At 37.2% G+C, this 26,653-nt stretch overlaps 1 protein-coding gene across 2 annotated transcripts; it reads right to left on the bottom strand.

The window, feature by feature from the left end:
• Positions 1-560: 560 nt before the first annotated feature.
• On the bottom strand, positions 561-26,373 carry SEL1L (SEL1L adaptor subunit of ERAD E3 ubiquitin ligase). 2 transcript variants are annotated; one of them, XM_031064934.1, is made up of 21 exons: positions 26,268-26,373; positions 25,694-25,916; positions 22,342-22,509; positions 21,634-21,739; positions 19,774-19,936; positions 18,254-18,307; positions 18,113-18,172; positions 17,416-17,497; positions 16,956-17,110; positions 16,159-16,215; positions 15,086-15,154; positions 12,562-12,639; positions 11,371-11,433; positions 10,508-10,595; positions 10,114-10,262; positions 9,377-9,542; positions 7,851-7,925; positions 6,079-6,251; positions 5,694-5,822; positions 4,253-4,502; positions 561-4,003 (listed from the first exon to the last, which is right to left on the bottom strand). In XM_031064934.1, the coding sequence occupies exons 1-20, from the start codon at positions 26,316-26,318 to the stop codon at positions 4,299-4,301; spliced, it is 2,313 nt and encodes a 770-aa protein (XP_030920794.1). In that variant the 5' UTR covers positions 26,319-26,373; the 3' UTR covers positions 561-4,003; positions 4,253-4,298. The 2 variants fall into 2 exon arrangements, with proteins under 2 accessions (XP_030920794.1, XP_014166005.1); XM_014310530.2 differs by having other exon boundaries at positions 561-4,502.
• Positions 26,374-26,653: the final 280 nt, after the last annotated feature.

Here is a 26,653-nt window from a genome sequence, read left to right as displayed (position 1 = left end):
CCTATTGATACCTTTCCTAGGTATTACTGCTCCCCCACTGCTTTCTCTCCAATAAAGAAGCTCACTGGAAAGCCCATCAAACTTAATGAATTTAACAAGGGAGGACTTGGTCTCAACAAGTGGAGCCTGAAGGGATGACTGGGTCAAAAACAGCCTGCAAAACAAACAAATCTGTCAGCTTGGAGCAGTCCCTCCTCCAGTAACCATTCCAACTGACTGAATTATCCCTGTATCAGTGTTGAAAATGCAGCAGTAATTCTGGTGTTACTGGTCACTACTCTTGAATCACACAGCAGTTCACATGGCTGTGTCTACCAGCCATGATACAAATGTCATGATACAAATGTGAGACAAATACATTGTCTCACACATACATGCACACAGAGGGCAAGTTTATAGCATAACTGAAGACATTCCCCCTGTCCTTTGCCCTTCCTAAGGAATGGAAGTGAAAGTATGAGAATCCTTATAGGAAGGGATGCATTAAACAGTGGCACATACCAGTGCGTATGAGTAGGAATTCACATCTTCTATCATCATAACCACTGTGAACACTGAGGGTGACCACACAGGTGGTATCTTTATTTCACAAGATTAAAGATACAGTACAAAATGAATCTGTACATCTTTCTATTAACAGAATTTGTTTACACAATTATATTACATTTGACCAGCCTTTATACTGATTTTAAATACAAAATAAATTTACAAAACTCCTACAAGACCCTTTTAAAGAACTGTAGCTGATAAAAACGAAGGGTTCCCCCCAATAGTCCCTATTTGCCATATGCATTTGCAGTAGTTCAAATCAAACTAAATCTTTTCAGTTTAATATTCTCTGAAACAAAAAAATAGAATTTCAGTTCATTGTTGCCTATCTAAAAGGAAAGCAACTTGCAAAGGTGAGTGTAATCCCCTTTTATAGGCCAAAACTAGCATATAATAGGTGGAATTAGATAATGCATAGTCTTAAAAAGTCCTTTCACAAGCCATATCCTTATGTTCTTCCCCCAAATTAAAACATTTGAATTTTTTTTTTTAGTAAGAGTAGCTGACTTATGGAAGATAACTAAAAAGTGAGTAAAACTATCTCGCAAGAGTCTCACAAGGATGTTTGTATCAAAGGCCTTACCTTCTATTACACTGTCCCATTATGGACAATATAAAGCAAGAAAATTATTTCAACAGACAGCTCTGGGACAAGTTTCACCAGTGATGAACTAAAATCTTGTTTTCTCAACAGTTCAGTGTTTCTTTTAACTAGCAGGAACAGCTAATGTCTTTGATTAATAATTTGAGATGCAGAATAATGCGTTTCTTGATACTTTCCCACAGTTTTCCTACATATAAAAATCCCACCAATAACACTTACTACTCTGTAGTTCCATTTTCTGTGCAGGGAAAGAAGAGCATGTGCCTATGAAGGTCAAATAGGCAGGCTCTGGCCTATGTTACTACACACAAAGAATACAACTTTTCATTCAAACCATGCTGAACACACCCAGAAAGGTTTCTCTTAAATCAAGTTTCCCTTTGAAAATACTCCTGCATATGAACTATAAGATAACCTGTGTGCTACCAAAAAGGAAAAGTACTTCACTGCAGTAAACTGAGCAACTCAGCTTCTTTAGGAAAGAGATGCTTGATTAACTGAGTGCACAACAAGGAACATATTGCTAATAAGAGTTAAATATACCTTCCTCAAAATGCAAGTTTCAGAACAGAGTAGTAAGGGATTGTCACAAAAACTTAAGTCACGGTGTAGATAACTGATTTAGAAAACTTATTAATATCTTTAATCCCTGAGTTAACTTGCCATTATTTATGGTAAGTACCTTTTTCTTCTACCACCACATTCAAATGAATGTCATCTGAAAAGTTAGTGGTAGTAATTTGGTGGAAGGGAAAAAAGCAGGAGAAAGACGTCCTTATTGCTCCTTCCAAAAGCATTTTTTTTTAAATGAAGTAACTTGCTGATCTTCAACTGTTTTCTTCTGCTGATTTCTTGGATGTAAAAATGCATCAGATTCACTGAAAGTAATCTACAAGACTGTCACATAGCAGCAGTGATGAGAGATTCTCATGCAAGTAAAAGAGAGCTTTTAGAATTCAGTTCTAATAGATCAACAACCAAAACACTTTAATAATGCAGTAATGAAATTGTTAAATTGCCTAAGAGACCAATACCAATGAATGAATGGTATTTAACTAAAAACGTTTTCCATATAATCTTTAATTTACTCATGCCAAGCTAAAACAAATTATTAAGTGAGAGTGGCAAAATATGTCAGAGGGAGTGTTCAGAAGTCACAGATATCTTAGAAATGCAGCTGGGGAATGCTGTACATATAAGACACTACATGTAAGTTCAATACTGTTTCATCTGCTAATGATGATTGAGACTGAACAGGCATTCCTCTACCACATGCTGCAACCCTCCACACTAAAAGATTTGTCTTCATATGACCAGCATAAGCATTGTGAAGTACTGAGAAGTTCTAACTATAATACTAGTACTTTTAATACTAGTCATCTGTGACATTTCCATTTACAAAAGAATGGATTGCTTATCTTCTATTCCAAGCTAGAGGCCTATTGTGCAATGATCTCCTTGCACATGTACGAAGTATGAAACCATACGAAACTCTCAATTCTAAATAAAGTGTATTGATATGTTGTTGCCAATACGCTGGAAAAACATTTGCATGAAAAGAAGCCCTTAACCCTTTAAACACAACAGCTTCTGTCAGAAAGCAGCTAAAGCCTCATTTGTATTCATTCAGCTTTATGATAGTATATTCAGAGGGTTTAATGCTAGTACAGAAACCAATATTTCTCTACTATTGGAAAATAAGAACAGACAGTTACACATTTCATGCTCCTAGACTATTCTGCCACTGCTTCCCATCCCCAGCCCCAGAAATTATAGTTCAATGAAAATCATCACAAAGTGAAGAGACTCCTCTTGCAGTCTTAAATCATCAGTCCACAGGTCACAGTCTTTACACTCATTAAAAGGCCTTTACACTGACCTGGTGGCATCAAGAAGCCACTAGTCTTCTTTCTCTTTGGATTTTCTTGTTACAAAGGGTCCTCGAGATGGCACAGCCAGAAACATTACTGTGACTTTCCTCTATGCCAGGTACAAGAGAGGCTGGCAACAGCCAGAGCACCCCTGTAGCTTTGGAGCAGCATCACTGGCATAAGCCCATGCCCTTTTGTAGAGAGCAGGCATTTTTGTGGCTCTTTTTCATAGATGCATTAAGCAGATGCATGCATGAGATACACATATTTCTTTCTTGCAGTGCAAATCACTAACAGGTTTGTGGAAAATCAAGCACAGAACTTTCAACTCCAAAAGCAAGTCAGCTAACTCTGAGATTTCTGGCTCTCTCCTTTGTTCAGTGTGCGCAGTAATACTGGTGCTTTCTGCTATCTAGACTCAGCCTCTTAGTAAAGACAAATTTAAATTTAGGAACTCTACCAATATGTTTTCATGTCATGAAGGACTGCAAAGTACACAGGCTCCTGAAAAGTTTTAGAAGTATGTGAGATCTGGGTGCTGTGTGGACAGTTTTTGACTGACGAGATTCACAGACCCCACTGTCCCACTCCACCTCACGGGCTACATACTAACTGCTGAGACCTGTCTAAGGGGAATGCAGGAAAATACTCAAAACAAAAAGCACAAATGGAGAGTAGCATGTTTGCTGGCTTAGTTTTACAGGGTTTATCAATAATCTATGTTAAACCATCCAAGACAGCCTAAAAGACCAAAGTGTAAGAAATACTAAAAAAATGAAATAAGCACTATAGAAATACTTGGGATGCAGGTCAGAATTTAAGTTCCTAACAGCCCTAATCTTTTCAGAATTTGAATATAGGTCAGCTTCTTGGGACTTAAATTTGCCATAAAATTATTATTACATTTATAAAGGGCAACTGCTATCAAGCAGGCAAAAACCTTCCACTGCTAGCCTTCTGTCTCTCTGGGAGATGAAAAGGACTCTGAATAAAGAGGAACTAGATACAGCAGGCAACATTTTTGTAGTAGCACTCTTGTGTTTCCATGAAAAAAGCCATAGTGTTATTCCATTGGCACTGAAATAACATTCAAATCAGTTTCAAAATAATTTTCTTATCCCTGAAAAAAGGCATCATTCTAAGCAGCTTTCAAACATTTTTTTTAAACTTCTTTGTGCCTCTTTTGGGGGAGGGACTGTTGATCCAAAGTCCTAATTCACAATGAAAATTGTTCCTTTTGGAAAAATCCAGTTCTTTGACTGAGGCTCTTGTTGCTATTGTGGTGGTTGATGCTCTGGGGGCGGTTCTTGTTGAGGCACAGCTGGCCGCAGTCCTGCTGCTCTGGGAATTGCCTGGTGTTGCCTTTGTCTGTAAGCTATAATTGTTCCCAGGAGCAAGGCGATGATGGTCATAAGGTAGAGGTCCCACTCAGGCCCCAGCAGCTGGTCCATATCAATGTGTGAGAATACCTCTCTTATCTAAGAAAGAAAAAGTCCACATCATGTCAAAGAACACAAATGGGAAATTACTTTCATTTTAAATTCCACTTGTAACACTTTTCACGTACAAGTATCAGTTTTAAAATTTAGTGGCTCTTTTCCTCTCTGAAAAAATAGTATCACATCAGCAACATTTTCAGTTTCCAGGAACTAAAACACCATTGAGACTAAGAGCCATCCTATATAGAATGAGGTAGTCTATTTTCTATTTTAGAGATTAAAGTTCCACTATGGAGTTTTGTGGCTTTCCCACAAATGACACAGCATTAAGCCTTAGGACACTTGTATGGTACAATGCTGAGATTTGTGCAGGTAATGGACAGGGAATTTTGATTGAAGTGCCTTTTTGTAAGACCCCATTTGCATAAGGATTAGCCAACACACACTTCCATGCTTCACTACTGTATCTGATGATACTACACAGTCACTGCCAATTTAAATCTGCAGCAGCAGACTTAAAACCAGGAAAAGCTGCATTCTGCATACCAGCTTCTGTGAGTGCTATGTGGGTATTTGCCTGATCGACTTAAGTATTTTGACTGTCCTCAGCCTCAAATACTACTTTAATTTGTCAAACTCTGCTGAATTGTCTGAAACTGCATTTGCTCTAAGTGGTAATAACTTCCATACAATTTTAATTTATTAAAATCCAAAAAGGCAGTAAGATGTCAGAACACTGAGAAACATTGGAAAGACTTTAATTCCAGATAAGATTTTTTTCAGGGCCACTACCCAGTAGAAACTACAAAATACCTAAACTATCTAATACAAACACATTTTTTCCCCCACAGAGATCAAACAGAAGTATAATGGGGTTGTTGCAGCTGAATATAAAATAGCATGAGAATCAGGGATAATTTTTTTTTCCCCCTAAGCAATCATGTCAGTTAGATCTGCTTTCATTTTGACAGCAGATGGTCATGGATAAGAACAGTCAAACAGTTTTGAGAAATTCTCTTCAAGGGAAGAACAGCACAGAAGAGCACAGCATGTGCACATTTCAGATTCACAGAGTTGCACAAATAGGAAATAGGAATGAAAGCTTCAGTGACTTTCTTCCAGAAGGTTCAAGCAATACTTCTTACTTCTACTTAAGTAAAATTACAAATTAAGCTACTTTTAAAAATGGAAAACACATTTGCTCTTGTCTTTTAACTCTGCATTACTTACATTGATTTCTCGTATGTACTGCAAGGAATAAATCACTCCAAGCTTGCAAAGTGCTAGGAAGACTGGAACCTGAGCATCTGGGCTTGCTTCAGCTGCCATGTCATAGAATCGTTTTGCGAGATGAATATCCTGAAGTTAAGAAAATCCAAAGTACAGTTTTGAAGAACTTGAAAAATTAACCATAGTTTCTTTTTTTCCTAAGATATGTTCACCTTTGATGTCTATGCATCATTACTTCACATAGTTAAGTGTGAAGTCAATATACTTGTCCATTTCCTATTGGTGAATGTACTGGGAGACATGCTAATTCCACTAATTGTGGACTTAATTGAATATTAGCAAATGTACTGTAACAAAGCAGACTCTCAGTGTACAGCTCACTCACCTGCTTGATGCCCAACCCCTTCTCATGCATGTAGCCCAGATTAAACATTGCTTGAGCACTGTGCTGCTGTTCTGATGCCAGTCGATAGTGAATAAATGCAGTTTCGTAATCAACATCAGTACCAAACCCATAAAAATGGTAATCTCCAAGTTTAATTCTTGCAACAGTATATCCTAAAAAAACAACAAAAAAAGGATAAAATAACTAGGCAAAGAAACCCTTTTGGCTTCCTATGAAGATGCAGTAGGAGCGTTAGTATTACTTTTCACAGTTTGTACAAACTGTTTATCTTTCAACACCCCCTCACATAAACAGCTTTTATTTTTAAAATTTGGTTAAAGCTAACCAAAACACAGCCAATTTCTATCTGCAGGTAAGACCTCTTCCTAGTAATCCTACCAATATTTTTATTGCTATATAGTGGTATCAGCTGAAAACCCGTAACATGTTCATGATCACTCCCTTATTACAGAAAAACTTTTTATTTGCTATATGGCCTTTAAAGGACTCAACTTTTTTTTTTTTAATGCAGTAACACTGGAACACTTGAAAAATAGTGTTTCATCATTCATGCCATCATCTCAATTTCTTAATTTTAAACTAAAAGCCTTGAAAGTCTGAATTTGCAAGGTAGTCTTGCTCTACAGTTAAAATGTAGTAGACAGATATTAACATAGATGCATCCCTTTGGAAGTTAGATACCTCAAAGTATTTCCTCATTAAGTTCACTTTTGGTTATTTTAGGGTAGGTAAACAAGCACCAGGGTTTAAATTTGTGTTGTTTGGACATCAAGGATGTATTTTTCATTAGTGCTTACTTTGAATAGGAAATTGCATTTCTTAAAAAATGATGAAAAGTAACAAATTACTCTGAAGGATTTTGGATTTATTTTTCCGAGCAGATATACTTTTAGAAAAGTCAGTGTAAACATTGCCAATGTTGTTTAACACTGCTCTTTAATTCCATATGGAACAGCAAAAGAAGCACAAAGTACATTTGTATCTTAGTCCTTTTAGTCTTTAGAATCACAGAAAAGCTCAGATCTGCAAGGATATTGTAATGACACTATAGCTAACAATAGACCAAAGAACACTAACCATCCTATCTGGGATACAACTTATGTTAACAGGAGGATGCAAACTTTCCCTCTTTACATGTTTCATAGCAAAACAGATGAAATCGGACATTAATGGCTCTACTAAATGTAAAGGAAACCTTCTTGTCTGACCATTTGGGAGGCACTGCGGCCATCACACTCCCACCACTACAGACTGATACTGCAGGGACTGAAGCTCCTTCCTCCTTTGCAGTGCTTGGCTGCAAGGGCTGATGAGTGCTTGACTCCCTACTTGTGCCACTCACACAGTCAGACAAGCTTTCCTTACTGGTTTGACTCTGGGTTTCCAAGAGCAGAGTCTCAGATGCCTGAATCTTTTAAACAATTTAATAATGGCACAATAACACAAAAAACAGCTTGAGCTTGTATTTCCGAGGAGGAACCCCAAACAAAAGAATCTCTGGGCTTTTATACCCTCACAGTCTGTTCATACTTAAGTGTAGGGTCCTTGGCTCTGGCTGTGTCTTGTCACCTGCCTGGGCCACAGGTCCCTGGGCCCCTTGTTATGGAAAAGGTTGGCAGTTCATGGCTCCTTGCCTTGGGCTCCTCCCACCCAGAGCTCAACCTGCAGCTCACACTGCAGCTGCAAACCTACACTGAATGTACTCCGCAATATAAAAAGAAGCAGATTGGAATTGTAAGGCACAGACATACCTTGAGAAGCTGCTCTATTCCAGTGAAGCAAAGCTCGAGGATAGGTTTCATTTTCTCCTACTATGCTAGCTTCTTCTAAAGAAGAAAATAATCCAGTTAAATAGAACCATGGTATATGCACACACGACCACAAAAAGCCCCCTGCTTATCTTCAGTCTGGTGAAATATGTTAAAAACTTGAAGCAATCTGTGTTATAGAACAAACAAGATTCAACACATCTGAAACTTATAAAAACCCCTTTCATTTATAGGGCCTTTCCATTTATCTGCCCACATAAGGGAGCTTGGAACAAACTATATAATTTTACCCTGAACTATGGCTTACCAAGCATCTCTCCCATTCCAGCTGTAGGAGATTCTGATGCATACTTGAGGAATGACAGAAAATGCAAGTTTTAAGAGCACATAATTTGAACTTTGACAAATACAAGGTTGAAGTATAACCTGTTACAGTTTTGGCCATCTGAAACCTAGGACTAGTCAGGTAAAACAAAGGCTTAAACTCCTTTAACCAGCCAGACTGCAGTCTCTTACATAGCAGTGCTTTGGCTACTTCAGAAGTTGTCCATGTCACAATATGAAGGTTCATGAACTATCAGACAATTCAAAGGATTTATAACTTGAACTTCTAGTGTAACTATGGTTTCAGCTGTACTGTCCCACAGCTGACACAGATTTTGTATAAAACATATAAAGTAATTTTAAATCAATCTCCAGTTGAGATGCAGATATATCTGAGTAAAGACAATCAGAGTTTTAACTCAGGGAAAAATTCTGTTTCTTTGCACTTCCAGCCAAGACCATCACTACTGTACCTTATCTAAAGATGATTCACTCAGACACCTTTAAAAAAACATTAACTGGAAATGAAGATGTTAGATTAGCCCATCAGCCACCAATAGGTGCTTTCAATACTAAGATATAAAGCTGGCAAGGAGACCAAGATTTGGTTTAGAGAAAGTTTAAAATACTGGGTTTTGCAGTTTGTAGAAAGATTTACCATTGTACTTCCACTGTCTACCAATGACTTGAAACTCCAATAAATCCAAGTTCAAGCCATCTAGTTCCAGTAAGACATGGGATAAGTTTTTTTTCAAATCTAAAAGAATCAGCTGCTCAGTTCCTTACCCCTGCTTCAAGAGTAGCATCAGTAAAGTCACACAAAGAAGAAGGTGCTGAGAAAATGCATTACAAGAGAAAGAACAAAGGACACTGAGACTTCTATGCATAGTACAGGTCAAAAGTAAACCTAATGCAATCCCTGCTTTTACAATTGTGCTTTGGAAGTCCAGAGAATTTTTAGCAGTGTGCAATATTCTAAAGACTCTCTGCTTACACCATTTTAAAATCCCCAGGTCAGAAAATAAATGTATTTTAACTTTCAGTCTATGAAGTCATTCTTAGAAGTGAAAATGAAAACTGATTGCTTTCCAGTGTGAAGAGCAGGTAAGAGGACAAGAGCTTCATTAAAGTTCTAACATGCCACCTCCAGAAAAACCCTTTTCAGTATATATTCAGATCCTTACTCTGATCAAGTATAAAAGCAGCATTGCTTTGTGCAACTTCATAGCCTTGTTCTGCCAGAAGAAGATATTGAACCACAGCAGAATTTGAATCACCATCTTTATAGCTGTTGTAGGCAGTCATCAGTCTTTCAGACCAACGCCCCCGTTCACAGACATTCTTAAACAACTGCAGAGGAAAAAGGAAGGGGGAGGATACTGGTTGTCAGGAACTTCAAAAATTTAGGTTTTGCAAGAAGTAACACTAACATTCTGATGCCTGTTCAAAATATTTGTATTTCACATGAAAACATGACAAGAACCTCCACCGTTCAAGACAGGCTTACTTTAAGATACAAGTTGCTAAGCAGATAAATGCTTAGCAACTTGTAAGATTCTTAGTAAGTAAAGATAGTAACTTGTAAGATTCAGATGCTTACTCAGAATTATTTAGTATCTTAGTTTTGTTACACTTAAATCCAAGTATAAAAGAAGAATTTGGTACTTATAAGTGACTGTTGCTTGCTTTGCATTACATTCTTTAGATTTTCTTTGAAGTTAATAACCGAAATACAAACCACGTAACAAAAAAGCCAAAGATTTTTCTCATGAAATACAAACAAGTTTGCTAATATATCACTTTCCCTTTTGATAGCCTTGACTCTGCAGTCACTGCTGGAAACATCCTGTACAGGCTGACGTGGTTGTAGCCAATCTCTTGCTAGTCAGTATTATTGATGTTGATGAACAGGTGACCTTACCTCAACAGCAGTATGACAGGACCGCATCACTCCAGTGCCAGTAGCATGCATCTGAGCCAGATTATAAAAAGCCAGAATGTGGCCACCCTGGGAAGCCAAGTTAAAATACTTCAAAGCTTGTTTGTAGTCTTTCTTGACTCCAATGCCATCTAAAAGAAAGATTAAATCATTGCTATTCATTCCTCTTGAAAAGCAGCATTGTACCAAACAGTTCTTACTCTTCAAAATTACTCTAGAAAAGCTTTGTGAAAAAGTCAGGAAAAAACAGAATGAAACAAGTTCCATGTTGTAAGCCCATTCTACATGCAAGGTATGCACACTTGTAATGCCACCTAGTGAGCAGTGACTGAAAGGGCAGATGCTTAAACCTGCAAATGGTTTTGATGCCACTTACTGTAATACATGGAACCTAGTTGAAGCTGTCCATCAACCCATCCCTGTTCTGCAGCCTTCTGGAAATACTTCAGTGCTAGCTCATAGTTCTGCAGAAAGATTTGGTCCAGTCATTAGAGCCTTGCAATACACCAAAGTTTAAGAGAGAAAATATGCATGTGCATATGTGAAAGGACAGATCTATTTTACAGAAAAATTACAGCAAGATTTTTTAGTGAAAATATTCCTCTGTTCAAAATCTGGAAGCAAAAAATGAAACAGACTACAATGATATTTAGCCAGTTCCAACTCTGCAGCTATCTCAAAGCTGGCATCCACATACAGCCTTTCTAGAACAGTTATGCTTAACAGAATGGAAGCTCTGTTCTGGTTTTGGAACACTTATTTCATCAACTTTGGGCTAATTCAAATTTTGAGTATCTGTTTGCATAGCTAAATATAAAAAATTTGACAAGAAACCTTCCTGTGGGAAAAGCAATAAAGGAAATTAACTGATTAAAAAGTTTCAGTGTTCCTCCACTCCCACAAGTCACAAAATGGGGTCAGTTAGGATTTGTTTTATGTCACAAGAAAATTAGAGACAAGCTCAAATCTCCTGTTAAAATGCACACTTCTATGCATTTCTAATAGCTTAAGCAACATTTTCAAGCTTCTGAGAGCAAAATCAGGATGCTTCTTTCACAGCTGCTAATTCCATAGTGCATTTTTTTTACATTATAGATTTTCCTCAAGGAATTTTCAGTTTAGCAGAAATCTTCATAATTAAGCTTTCCACAGTACTTTCCTCCAGAAAAAAATAAATCTGTTGACAACAAAAAGTCACACAATCACCTATGATTAGAAAGACGACTGTCAAAAGCTTACCACTGGAACACCTCTTCCGTAGAGGTAAGCCATTCCTAATCCACTCTGTCCAACTGGATTACCCTGAAAACACAGAAAAACACTTCTGGAAAGAAAGGCAAAACCTACATCTATATTATTCAAATCTAGTATGTCTTGAACATCATGAAAACATAGTACTCAAGAGAGATTCATTCTTTGCTCCTAGTAATACTTACTTAGGGAGGAAACAGAATTTACAGTAACTTTTTTCAGTAACTAACAGCTGATGAACAGGGAAAAACTTCCAATATTATTTATGAAAGTTTACTGTGCACTTTTACAGTGTTGTACAATATGTAGAACCCATAACCTTAGAAAGATAGGGCATTAATAGTTTACTTATCTTTAGTTTTTCCAACTTCAAAATGTTTTGGGTGCTACAGAAGTTCCCAAAACGGCTCCAGGAACTCTTAAGAACCCGTGTTAAGGGTGAAATGGTGGCTGTCCTGTGGGCTACATTACTATCCACTGCCCCTGCAAAAGCAGGCATTATGGCACTACTTCAGTGCCAGCACAGGCAATGGGACACATCAGAAAGTTTCAGTCAATGCAGGGTGAGCACATCAAGAGATCCTCACTTTAGCACAGAGCTGTGGAATCTAAGAGTTGTGGAATCTAAGAACCAGAACTGCCTATGAAGGCAGTTATCTTACAAAAGTTCCTTCAGAATTTAATCTACTGTGTTTCACATGCTGAACACCCTTCCTGGAGGGCTACTCATGCTTTAATTGTATACATAATTAACATAATCAAAAAAACATCATCCCAAAGACCAAACAGTCCAATGAGATGAGAGGTATAAAATTATTATATATTCACATAACAGAAGCACTGTAAATTCCTGTGACAAGACAACTTCAAAATAACAAACACTAGCACTTCACAGAATTGCAGACTATTTAGGTGGACAGTATTTCATAATAATGAAATAGAGTTAGACTCTATTCATGAGAGCTAGACTCCTTATGCCGAACAGAGCTTCATGAAGCACCATGGCCAGAGCTGTTTTTGACATCTTAGGCAAGAAAGATTATGGGCTAATTAATCTGGGAGAGAAGTTGGGAATAGGTGTCTGCACATGGAAGAGCACATGAAGCATTTGCAGCACTTCAACTTAGAGCTTATTAACTTAGTGCACATGCTGTAGTTCCACCTTACAGGTAATCATACCATATCAGCAGCTTTCTTGAAATACTGAAGGGCTGTTTCATTGCTCTGAGGTACAACATCACTTCCTTCTGAATACATCTGAAAGAGAAAGCCATTACTGAAGAACAGCCAAAGTAGTCAGTTTAGCATGAAGACCATGAAGCATCCTCACTTTACATATTGAGAGGGAGTTACTGTACTTAGATTATTCTGACTATCTCTTTACTGAATAATCATTAAAACTTGTCCAGAAGCAGAAAATACACCCCTCTGCTGTAAAACTCAAGAGTTCAACTTGCTGATGGAAAAGAACTGCCCATACAATTAATTTTTCAAGACAATACCCTTAGTTTTTAATTTCTACCAATGTGCAGTGAAAAACACACAATCAAGCAAAAATCTTGAGACCAGCAGAAATCAAACTCTTTCGGCAGTAAAAATACTTTGCAAAAACAAAGCAAAAATTGTTTACTAAATACAGTTCACTTCCACAATAATTAGTGACGAAACAACCAATAGAGAATGCAGGAACTGCAATTTCTTCTGTCAGGTGCCTTGAACAGCATATTATGCTATTTTTTTAGGTTTTAAGAACATTAATTTTGAATCCTCTGACAATGACAGCCTGAAAAAGATGACCTAGAGCTGGTGCTTATTGTAGCCTAACCTTAGAAGGTACTCAAATGGAGTAATAAGGATTTAGCTCCTCACAGGCTGAAGGTAGTCTGCAACCCAGATCTCAGACAAGTGACCTAAATACTTTCTAAGCAGTAATGCATTATAATCACTGCCAGCAACCTGCCAATCACATTTTAAATTAAAAATCAGAACAGACTGGGTTAAAGATCATCTGCATCCAACTACCATGCCATGGGCAGGGATGCTAGCCACTAGACTAGGTTGCTGTGGGCCCAACCAGCCTGGCCTTGAACACTTCCAGGGATGGGACATCCACGACTTCTCTGGGCAACCCATTCCACTGCCTCACCACCCTTTGAATAAAGAACTTTGGCCTAACATTTAGCCTAAATCTTTCCTCATTTAGTTTAAAGCTATTCCCCGCTGTCCTATAACTACTTGTTGTGCAAAATGTTGCTCTCCCTCTTTTTTGTAAGACTCCTTTAGGTATTGGAAGGTTGCAGTGAGGTCTCCCTGGAGCCTTCTCTTCTCCACACTGAAAACCCCCAGCTGTCTCAGCCTGTCTGCATTGGAAAAGTGCTCCATCCCTCGATCATCTTGATCCTCTGTATTCACACCAACAGGTCCATGTCTTCCCTGCGCTGAGGACTGCACACCTGGACAAAGTACTCCAGGTGGGGTCTCACAAGGGCAGAGCAGAGGGGGAGAATTGCCTCCCTCAGCCTGCTGGCCACTCCTCTCTTGATGCAGGCCAGGATGCTGTTTGTCTTTTGGGCTGCAAGTGCACACTGCTGGGTAATGTCCAGCTTTTCACCCATGAGATTCCCCCAAGTCCTTCCTCATAAGGCTGCGCTCAGTAAGTTCATCTCCCAGTCTGCACTCCTATTTGTACAGGTGCAGCCCTCCCATTTGCACTTATTGAGCTTCATGAGGTTCTCATGGACCCACACCTCAGGTTTGTCCAGGTCCCTTTGGGTGGCCTCCCACCCTTCTGTTGTGTCACTGCACTGCTCAGCTAGATGTCATCTGCAAACTTGCTGAGGCTGTGCTTGATATCACTGTCTGTGCCATTGGTAAAGATATTAGAGAGCACTGGTCCCAAGACAGAGCTCTGAGGGACCCCACTTGTCACTGGCCTCCACCTGGACACAGAGCCATTAATCACAACTGTCTGGCTATATCCATCCAGCCAATTCCTTATTTCCCAGATATTCTACCCTTCCAATCCATGTCTCTCCAATCTGAAGACAATGATGTTGTACAGGTCCAGATAGATAGCTGATATCAGACATTCTTTCCTTGCTGACCATTATTTTCACCCCATCACAGAAGGCAACCAGATTGGTCAGGTAAGATCTGCCCCTAGAAAAAAAAAGCCTTAAATTTGAGATAACTGAAACAAAGGCCCACCCTGCAGATAGATTCAAGCTTTAGTGCAAAGTAAGTACAGGCCTATTGGCATTTCTGACTCAGATGCCTCAATTCTCTACATTTCCTTCCCATTTCCTTCACAACTTAGTATTTCCCGATGGGCAAAGTTTTGAGAAACCTAGTTTTCCCCCATACTTTGCGTGGAAAAGAATAGTTTCCTATTTAGAGTTTTGAATTCCCTCACAGAAAAAGGACATTCAAATATTTAATTATTTGATTAAAAAACCACCAAAACCCTAGTTCAGGCACTATTTAAAAAAACTCCAAAAAGTTCTTAAAGTAAAGGAAAACTTAAGACAAGACATAACAGACTACAACACTCAGATCTTGCAGAAAAACTCAAAACAGGAGCTAAACTGCAATACTTAGATTCCAGAATTCAAGTTTTAGATTGACTGATATCAGAAAGTAGGAAACATTTTCTATTTTTCTTTGTAAGGCAGTCTTCTTACTTTTGAGAGTATTTATATCTTACCTTTCCTAGAAAAGCCATAGCATGGGAATTGCCAGCATTAGCTGCTTGATTGAAGTATTCAAATGCTCGCTGTAGAAAAGAAAACAAGTGTTTTAATCACCATCACTATGATTTGAGCAACTTGTCTTGCAAATGGAGTAGAGGCAGATAGATTTGTTTGCCAAGTTACCATGTTCTTCTGGGAGTAAAGTTACCAATCCCATCTAATTTAATATATGTGACAGGGTTCTTCACTTATATAATTGCAATATTAAGCATCAATCCCTCTAGCCAGTGTATTCCAAAAACCAGAAGGGGAAAAACCAAACTGCAATTGTTATTATGCACTGTCCACACAGGTAAATCTTACTTTCTTATGGTACCATCAAATCCTGTTTAGAATAGGCAAGATTGGCCAATTCCTATTCTACTTTTACACAGAAATTGGTTATACTTCTTCTGACCACTCACTATCATCTCTGAACCCTCCTGAAGCAGTCATTTTGAGGTATTTTAAATATTATGACTAATAAATAATTTCTGTTAAATAATTACTGTATTGGATTAAATAATCCTCAGGACTGCACATCCTTAGCTCTCCATTTTTTCAATACATACTTCAAGATGAGGTTAGCTATTTTAACTTCCATAAGCAAGGTAGCTAGTTTGGCTTACATCTGCAGAAGTTCTATTTTCTATGCACACCTAATATCTTTAGTATTTAGAGTTACAATGTTTTGTCTACCAGAAGCAAAATATTCTTGCAAGCCACAAACTACACTATCATCACTAATGTATGCCCAGCACATCATGAAGATTGTACCATATTTAGAAAAGCTCAGCCAACTCCAGTACTACTTGATAAGGTTTTACTTTTGACATTCTCATTTTTAAGATGGTTAATTTTAAACTAGTTATGTAAAAAAATCAGTTCCATCTTCTAGTCACATAAAGATTCAGTTGTTTTGAATAAGGCTATTGAAATTGTTACATACCATACAGTGGTACTTACACACTTTTGCACCACTTTTTCAGTTATACTTTCTCCCCCTCTGCCCAGCATATTATGCATCAGAGATATAGAGAAAAGGTACCTGATGATTTTGCTCTACTCCTCTTCCCCCATGCAAGTGCAACTGTCCAAGGCCAACCTAAAAAAAATGTTACATTGCAGGTAAGTCACTTTTCCCTTGGGACTTCCTTTTTCTAGCAATACAGATACAGGTGAGCTAATTACATGCACAAAGATAGACAATATCAGAGTTAAAGATGCCACAAAGTTTGAAGACACAGATTTGATTCAATAATTACAGTACAGTCCTACTTTTTCACACTAGCCTAAACGGAAATTTATCCTAGATAGAAGCAACATACTGTCCTAGATGTAAAGTAACAAATGTTCTTTTGAATCCTGCCTACCTAAGTCTTAAGTGATACGTAACCAGGTTGGCTTAGGACAATTTGCCTCTGTTAGCATCCTCCCCTCCTGGACTGTGTGTAGAAGAGATCCAGACTGCAGCATGCAGAAGTCATGCAACAGCAGGAGCAGTGAGAAATTGAAATCCCTTGTCAAGGCCAGTATTTTTATCTAGCCTTCCTGCACAACATCTGAAGTTATCCTTGAAATAGTCTGGCTGGTTTCTAGCGAAAGCCAAAATCTCATTCCTAAGATGGTAAAGTTGTTTTCAAAAATATTTGCATTTTCTGTCCAAGTTCTACCTTAAACACACAAAAACATAAGTCTCTTCACATAAAAACTAAGGGGGAAATAGGAAACAGATTGATTCTGGATGAAGAGAACACTAAAGCTCCAATGTCTTTCCATACTTCATAAAGCTGTTCCTGTAATTCTTGAACATGTCTGAATGTCATCAGGTGAACTGAATCTTACCTGTGCTTGTACATCTCCCTTCTCAGCTAAAAACTGGTAATACTGGATCAAGTCTTCTTCTAGCATCCCACTTGCCATTCCTGGATTTTCCACTTCATCTGCTAAGCGAATTCGCTGAACCACTGTGCCACCAGTCAAGGAAATGTCACTAGCAACTGGAAAGGAGATGAGATAAATTTTCAGAAAGGTTTTTCCAATACAGAAGTTACACCATAACTTAGTAAAACCAGATGTCTACAGAGCTTCAAGCTGTTACTCAAGAGAGAATTAATTACTTTGATACCCTCCAAGACATTTCAATACAGACAAGAATAGCATATCATAATGCAGAGCCATAACTTGTTTAATATCAGAAATTCTCTATTTATACTATTAGTGTTGGAAGTACTTTAGTCTTCTAGTTGAAAGATGAAGAAGAACACAGAAAGTCAAGAATGTTACCCTAGTAGAAAGTCGTTACCGTGATTAGCTACGAGTCGGTAGTGAGTGAGAGCAGATTCACAGCTCTGAAGGACTCCTATCCCAGCCCAGTACCGGTAACCCTAGAAAGGAAACGACAAATATGGGACTAACAATTACTTGAGAACATACTGCTTGCAATGTTACAAACTTCTTTCACATTATTTGATCAAGATTTGACAAGACAACAGGCTGGACAAATGCCACGAGTCCATTGTAGCTACAAAAAAAAACAATGACTGACACTATTAAAGGTTAAACATGGCCAGTATAGTTCAAATATTACTCAAGAAAAAGCAAATAAGTAGAATGATGCATAAGGGTGAACCTGTAAAGCCTTTTATTTACATATTGCACCTTGTCTTAAATCTCACAATACTCATTAAAACAGCATTTTCTGTAATGATCTCTTTCATAGTTCTCATTTGATTACAAAAATTTTAAGTCTGACAATTCTAATTTAAGTCAAGAGATTTAAACATGGTCCATCTAAATTCATAGTGGTGCATAGCTTAAAATGAGCAGACTCATCCTTGAATTAAAAATGAATAATGGGGAAGATACTACTGCCCACCCAATGCATACAAAATGATGTAGTATTTGGATGGGGTATTCATATGAAAGGAAATCATAACACTGAAAATGCAGGAGTACAAAAACACTCTTGCATGTTTAAAGTTATTAACCATCTTACTTACCAAGATCATATGAGCGATCAGATTTCCTCCTAGAGCTCCAAAAGTGTAATACACCAGAGCCTTAAAACAAAAATCACTGGTTATTTAACATCAGCCTCCAAGAGAAAACACAAGACCACACACTGAAAATTTCTAAATTACCTTAGCTTGACTCGAATTGACTCCTAGGCCAGACGCATATAGAAATCCAAGTGCCTAGAAATACAAAAGCACACCTTTTAAAAAACCACAGATCAATTCTCCTGGAATACATGGGCATAGAGATTCAAAGCTGCAAAGAGTATGCCAAGCTCTACCTTCAGTTTGGTGCTGCCTATATCTGTGCTCTTCCCCGCCCCTTTCAAAGTATGAAGTTTCAAAATCATTCAGTTGCTTAGGATGTTAACATAAATTAGTGTTTCACCAGAATTTGGATGAGTGAATCAAATGCAAGGAGCAAACTACTACTTCCCAGAATATCAAGCCTAGATCCAAAGGTCCTAAACAGTGCAAGTATCCCAGTTTAAAGATCCTCAAGTGAAGCTAAGCAGTATTTGTCAGGTTATTCATGTACCCAGTTTGCCTCAGACACCAGTGTAAACATCTGTGAACCACAGCCTTGCACAGAAGACTTGTACTGTTTGATTCACAGATCCTATGAATTCACAGTTTTGCATCTGCTCCGCCACTGGTCACTTGCAACTATAAATACAAACAATCAAAATGCTCTGAGCTATTTATCTGAGGTTCTTTCAGAAGCTATTTTTGTTCTTAAGATTTACATTGTTATTGCTCTGCCTACCACACCTGTTACAGCTGGTAGCTCAGAACAGAAACTAGTAGCACAGAAGCTAGTGTATAAGTAAAGATGTCTATATTTCAGAGTTCTAAGACTATTCTAGGCAATCTGAAAGTATACACAAAAATTATCTCATGCAGACAGTATTGAATTTTAGATCAATAAAAGTCAAGGTCATCACTGAGAGATAAAGTCTGTAGAGAAAACATGCTCCTGCTTTCTATGGTAAATGGGTACTCCATGATTAAACAGGGAGCAGCTGGAGATTTGGGAGCCAAAGAGAAGAGAAAGTTAATAGCTCCTTAAGAAGCTGACACTTCCTAAACAAGCGATAACTAAACAATAAGTACATGCAGGCATGAGATATTAAAATCATTAACACCCATATTTTATGACATTTTGTAACACTAAGCATGAATAATTCTGTGTTCAAAGGCACAGGGACAAAGCAAGTCCCAATCCACTAAATACATGTCAAGTTTCCTAGGAGTTTTTATTTCCTAGATTATAAACTGGTGTCATCTCATAAAACTGCAAATGAAAAGTCACAATGTTGCACAAAAACCACATAAAAAGTACACAGTTTCAGAAGGTTTGTTGGCTAGAGTCACCTATATATACCCGTTTTTTTGACTTATACATCCAATGTTGTCAGTCATAAAACAGGGGAAAAAATTTTAAAAGACTAGCACCATCTTATATTACTGGTAGTTAAACATTTTAAAACTCAAACAGAAGATGTGTTTGTGCTTACTTTGAGGGTACAGGTGCCATCTGTAAAAGCACCCTAGAGGAAGTACAATCTAAAACCCTATATCTATAGGTTATATTATTTCATTTATAAACCTATAGAAGCATCTGTAGGATCTAAGGACATACATACCATTTGTCCTTTAGGAGAACCTTCTTCCGTTAGTTTTTCAAATAGTTCTTTTGATGCCTGGATGTTCTGCTTCAGGTAATCCCCAAACAACAAAGCATAAGACACTTTCTCCATGGCCTTGGTATGATTCATGTCAGCTGCTTTCAGAAGATACTGATATGCTCTTAAGAGAAAACAATTTCTTTGTCAACTTGAAGCAATGTAGTAAATTCCATTTACAAACCTGAAGATTCTGGAGAGGGTTTTGTTCCTCTGTTTTAGCCTTTATTTTCCAAAAACGCATCTACCTACAGTCATTTGTTCCAGCTACAAATCATCAACATCAGCAACAACACATGATTTAGTTAATGGAAAAGCTGAATTTTAATGGTTGCTCTACTCCATAAGCAAAGCAGTGTGCATTTCCTCTCCTCTAAGACATACAAAAAATGTAAGCTCAAATGATCATATTTTTGTAGCAACAATTTTTAGTTCTGTACTAGGTGTCCAGTGGAACCACTCCTGTAACAGTCTCCTATCACGGTAAAGAGAAGCAGCCTGAAAAAGACAATGTATTCTCTACAATCTGAGTACAAAACCACTCCAGTGAAAACACCAAGCCTTGGGCTCAAGACAACAGCATGTGATCAATTTTGTGCTGAAAAAGTCATGCTAACAAACAGAGGGATCTCTGAATACTCCTTTTTCTATTTCACTCTCAGAACTGGTAGCCCTTCAAAGTAATTTCAGAGAAGCTGGTTTAACAGCAATTAAAAACTTCCTAACTTTACACAGGGTTACACAGTATCAAGCAAGCCTGCTTCAGCTTAGCCTCAGGGACCCTTGAGAGCACTCCCAAGATTTTCATTTACCTCTCCTTCTTTCAATTCTCAGGCATGTTCTTCAGGACAGACTGAGGCATACCTGGTTCCTCACAGAAGTTCATCTTCTGAGAAAGTGTAAAGTGTACAAGAGAACTAACACCGAATATTGTTTTAGAATTCTTACACTATTTTATACTAAAAAATACTACTCAGAATCCAACAGATATTGCCTCTCTTTGTCTTTGCCAAGGTGCAGACAACTTTAGATGTTCCTCACTTTCCCTGACAAAGTAGAAATACACTCCCTTATTTCCACAAATGAACCTAAAATAGTTATAGTCCTCACATATTAATCAGCAGAAGTTGCCAACATGAATAGGAGGAAGATCTAAATTAACATAGCAATTCTAAATTACAGTGCTAAGTCCACAGCTATTTAATCAGTAATTGGATGCCTTCAGAAAATAAACTAGAATGAACAGAACACTAATTTCTAATTTTTTTATTTGTCTGCAAGCATTACCCTCCTCTTTCTAAGAAAATTAATGATTAGAATTATAATGACTTGTTAATTTTAAGTTTAATACTATTTTTATGGTGACCAAAACCATCAGAAAGCAGGAGAAAAAACAGAGCAGGACAAGAAATGCCAATTTTTCCCACTTCATCTTTGAAGCAGAATGACAGCAAGACTGCAAGAAGCATGTGAAAAGGGCAATTATCTCATAATACATTCTCAGTTTTTTTCCTGGCCAGTTGCCATGTATAAACTGGAGCTAGAGAACTGCAGCATCACCTTGCATTAAGTCAATGTTTTGATGACACCCACTCTTCAGAAATTAATCTTACACAATTTTTACTGCATTCAAAGGAATGCAGGCATATTTTTTTTTCAAATACCCTGTATTTACTATCTATCTTCTATCACTGCATAGTTTGATCTTGAGTCCAATAAAGCTCAAAATCTCAGGACAGCTCATTCAAGTTCTTTTCAAGTTAAGCAAAAGTGACCAGCCATATCATTCTTCTCCTGTGGGGGCAGATGAGGTATACTTACACTTTCTTCTGAGCCTTTTTACTACTTTCATTAAGGATTTTCATTCCAATCTGATATACATCCTCAGCTTCTTGCATCTGCCTTCTCTTATTAGACTGCTCTTCAGCTAAAAAAAAAAAAAAAGAAAAAGAAGTGTACATAAAGAGCTCAAATTATACCACTGAAGACTATCCTCTCAAAATTCCTATTCATTCTAAAGGGTAAGTACAGCCAGAAACTTGCTTTTGAAGACCAATAAACAAAGTGATTACAAAAAGCTGTCTAATTGATGTGTTTGATATATTAACAGATGATTTCTTCTCGTGTGATGTCTCACACATTAGTTTGCTGATAAAATGTTCTTTTTATTCCTTGCTCAAAAGCAAGCTGTGCAGGTTCCTCCTTCAGAAGGACATTTCCTAGAGAAGGGTTGCCTTTCTGTAACAAATCAGTAAGTATAATAGGCAATACTGTCAAACCCCTATCTCTCCTCCTACAGCCTCAGAAACAGTTTTATAGAGGCCTTCATTGCACTATTTCCAAATCAGGTCTAGGAATTGGCATTTTTTAAAACTTCTTCCATCATGAAAACTTTGCCTTTATAACTACTTGTTTATTATGGTATGAAGTGGCCACTTCTACATCCTGAAATAAAGAGCATTAAGACGACTGAAAAGATGAGCCTAAAAAAGCATTCCTTGAACAAGAACAAGCCAAAAGGTTGCTTACATTCACAGAAGCCCCACTTCTGATCTTTCTTGTAATCATAGGTTGTTGCACACCACAGCCTGCCATCTTCCCTCCCATCGGCAGTGCACTCTGCATATTCCTTCTCCATAAACAAAAACGGGAAGTGGCAAGGTTCACCATCTGCAGTGCCTCCAATAGCTGTCAAAACTGAAAAGACACACCTAGCAATTACTCTCCTTTATTCCCAAATTTAAATCATATGTTACAAACAGAAAAGTGCTCCTATGTTGGTTTTAGGCACAATCACGACAGAACACCACACATGACAAAATGCTATATTGAAAGCACTGGAGTATCAGCAGGGAGTACACTCAAACACACAAATATATAAAAATATTTAAGTGAAATCACTATGATGTAGATGAAAGGATTCTCATCACCATGAGTTTGGTAATTTTCTACTCTTGAAAATACTTAGGATAAATTGCACTGTTCAAAGCCATTTTGAATGCAACTAAATATATTGGCAAAATGAAGTAATTATTTTAATCTTTCTCATGCACTAAAACTTCAAATGTTACTGATTCCAATATCACAATATTTTAAAATCAAATCAATCTTCTATGAAGACTAAGAATTCTCTCTCTAGGTTTTGAAGATGGAATTATTTCAGTTAGAATTTTATAAAAGCTTTCCTCTTTCATTAAGCTCAATCCAACAGTTGGGTTCAGCTTAATTTGAAAACATTTGCAAAATCATGCAATTGATAATGTCAATTATAGAGTTTTTTTCAAGTTAACTCTGTAATTTTTGTAGTTACAGAAAACATTAGTTCTTTGTTTGAGGGTTTATAATTGAAAGGTCTAAAGACTATACTAATTTAAATATTTCATGTTGATTTTTTGAAGTAAAAGAAAGTCTTCAGGTATAGCTGGACCTGTTCAAACTGCTCTTCATAACTGGATGCCTTGATACAGGTTCCACCACATCACTTCAAGTTAATTATATCACAAGAGAGAAACTGTTATTTTCAGTAACTGCACTCAAAAATAACGTGTCAATATGCAATTAGCCTGGAATAATCCCAGGCATTTGTTACCTACAAAGTAATATACAAGCTCCTGCTAAGGGCTCATGGAACTACCACTTATGGGACCCCTCACCACTGTCATTTGAACAAGGTCCAAGTCCAGGAGCACTCCTCGAGAACTCTTGGTTTTATTTGTATTGTTTTGTACCTTGTCTCCTGTGTGGAAAGCAGTTTTACACAGGCTCTGCATGAGATGCAGCTGCACACTAAAGTTATGAAACTACTCTGCCCCAATGCTCCCCTCTTTGCATTTTTTAAATTCTAAATTCAACCATAATGCTGTTTTTGCTCCCAGGTAATAACAGAGACTAATCCCAAGAGCAACACAGCAACGCAATCACAGGTTAATGTTCACAACAGTTATTTATGTACTTAGACATTGATAAATACTAAGTGAGGCAAACAATTTACCCAGAGGATAAATTAGTTTTTGTCAAACCAAATGCTCCAGAAGCAATTTCCCTCTTTACTATCTCTGAATAAAATACGTGGTATTTAATTATATTTTTCCTAATTTACATATGTCTTGTTTCACACATTAAGCTGCAGGAAACCCAAATATAGATTACTTATAAGTACTGGCAATATTACTGCAAGATTCTTCCAAATAAGGAAAATAAGTGCAACAGGAATTGCCAGTTCTTTATAAATTTGTGAGCTCTTTATAAACTTCTGAGCGATTTTCAGCAAAAACTGTTAGTGTGGAACTTCGGTGTTATAAAACCCTAAAACACAAATAGCAATAACTAAAGAAATAGCATTTTCTTTACACACTATCTCATCACTCATCAGAAGAGAGCAGGACAACTTTCTTAGAAACTTAAAACCTTTACTAGCACTAATTCTAAATTAGTGATTTTTTTGCTCCATATCCTACAAAACATACATGGAAATTTTCAGGATATACTTTCGTTCCACGCAATGTTGTGACCATACACAGTACCTAAACTGTTCTTAGAAAAGCTTTTATGTTCCCTAATGCAGTCCTATTACCAGTAGCTCATCTGGAGGTGTAACACCTTTACCTCAGACAGGTGCTCAGTTAAAGCGTTTGTAAAGCTGTCCTTTAGCACTCTTCTCTCCTAACAGAAAACATATACTTTTCTTTTATAATTGCTTTTAAAAATGAAAAATCCCTCCATTCACACTGCTTATTTAATTCATAAAATGTTCCAAAAACTGTGCAAGACTTAAACTTATGGTTTTTGAAAGTCACTTACAGTATGTTGATAGTAATAGTTAAAAACCTTAGTTCCCGAGGAGCCAGTCAGCTGGATATATTTTTGTATGAGATTGAAAGTATCTTAAAGTTTACTTTTGACATAGACTGCACGGACTAAATATGGAGCATAGCTTGCTGTTTTGCGGCAGAAAGATATTTAGTGGATTTTACATACTTTTTTCCTGTACAACACAGCATCAAACAACAACACAGCACTGGTTAAGCCTATTACTGAGTTTTCACAAACTGATATTAGTTCTGCTCTAATAAGGAAACAGCTTTGAAAACACTCAGTCATTACATGATAGCAGGAGTTATTAAATGAGCTATTTCAATATGAGTTGAGAAGACAAGTGTCATTAGTACCACATAACCGTATTTTTCAGTAATATTGGAGATTTACTTTTTATGGACAAGTAAAAAGGAAAAGTCTGCTGCATAGGTTAAGGTACTCAACTGTGCCATCTTATTATCAACTACTAACTGCAAGTCAAAAAATCATAAAATTATGTAGTAAAAAAGTCATATTAGAATTTCCTAGAAATTTTGGCCCAAGACATAAGGTATTACTTTTATTTAAAAACTTCGTGAAGTTTACATGCAGTTCAGATGTTGCCCTGAGACTCTCAATGCTGTTCCAGGAAGCTTGTCTTTACATTACTATTTGTTCCTTTTCTGTCAACTGACTCACCAGGCAAACAGCCATGGGATTGAAAAAGACTGATGCAAATTTCTCTTTGTATTGCTGGTGTACATACAGAGCACAGAATCTGTAATTGACTTCTATTTGAAGAAATCAGGGCCTTCTCTATTTGATGGTTAAAGCTTTCCAGCAAGACAAACAGTAAGAAAAATGGAATATTCTTTCAAATGCATCTGAAAATAACCATTTCAATTACAGTACCTTTCAAACATTTTAATGCTATTTCTAATGAAAAAGGCAGCAATTACCACTCCATTGCAGAAAGGTTAAGACACTTATTTCCTGTGTTCAAAATTACTGTTTGTGTTCACCCACATGCTGGAGTTACTCAGACTCATCTACGCTGCCACTTGTTCAAAAGTCGGTGAGCAGTTACCTGGACTCTGTATTTCTGCTTCTTCCAAATCCTTATTTAATAGACTTGACATTTCTAGAGAGTTCAACTCTTCCAGTGAATTCTCTTTTTCCTCTTCTTGACTGTGAAAGCTCTCTTCATTCTCTGATTGAGAGTCTGATTTCCCAGATTCAAGGAAGATCTGACCTGCGACCACTCGAGTTCCTGTGGAATGATCCTTTACCTGGTCCTCTGCAGATAAAGCCTGAAGGAAAGCAGCCACATAATTTAGAAGATTAGAAAGAAGCAACAGCTGGCTTAAAATCCATTTAAAAACTTCTTAAAAGATACAGTTAATTAATTAAACAGTCAAATCAAAAGTAAGCTGAGCTACTTCTATCAGCTCTCATTGCCTGTATCCCTTTCAGGTCTTTGAAAAAAAATGTTTCAAACTTGTAACCCAGTATTAATTTCTCTGATGCACAGAAAAAAAATTAATGAGACAGCAAGAGCTACAGAAAAGCTTAAAACCTAAAATCAAATTATTGTTCTGAATTTCAGACCTTTGCTCTCACTCCACAGGTAAATCAGAATGACTAGAAACTTATCTCCTCACCTTTGACTCCAGTGATTCATCTTGATTTCCTTCTTCATCTAGAAGAGACATTATAAGTCAGTAAAATGCTTTTCCATGAGTAACTATCTCAAAAATAAAAGCTTTATTTACAATACTGTATCAAAGTTCTAAAATATTCTAATGTACTAAGTTGACTAATACACTTCAGAAAAACCTTATAACTGTGATGAGGAGGAATCAAATGTTTCAGAGGTGATCCTCTTCCTTAAATTATGCCAACACAGCTGTGTGTTCCATAGTGAAAAGAGTGTTTTTTCTAAACCCAAATCACAGTCTGCATGGTTCAAGTCCAACTAAACTACTTAAAAAGATGTTCATCAAGTGAAAAAGGCCTGTGGAATGTAAGGTTTTTAGTCACCAAATCA

Source organism: Geospiza fortis, unplaced genomic scaffold (genome assembly GCF_000277835.1).
Source record: "Geospiza fortis unplaced genomic scaffold, GeoFor_1.0 scaffold54, whole genome shotgun sequence".
Taxonomy (NCBI): Eukaryota; Metazoa; Chordata; class Aves; order Passeriformes; family Thraupidae; genus Geospiza; species Geospiza fortis.
This window is presented reverse-complemented; position numbering and strand designations above follow the sequence as displayed.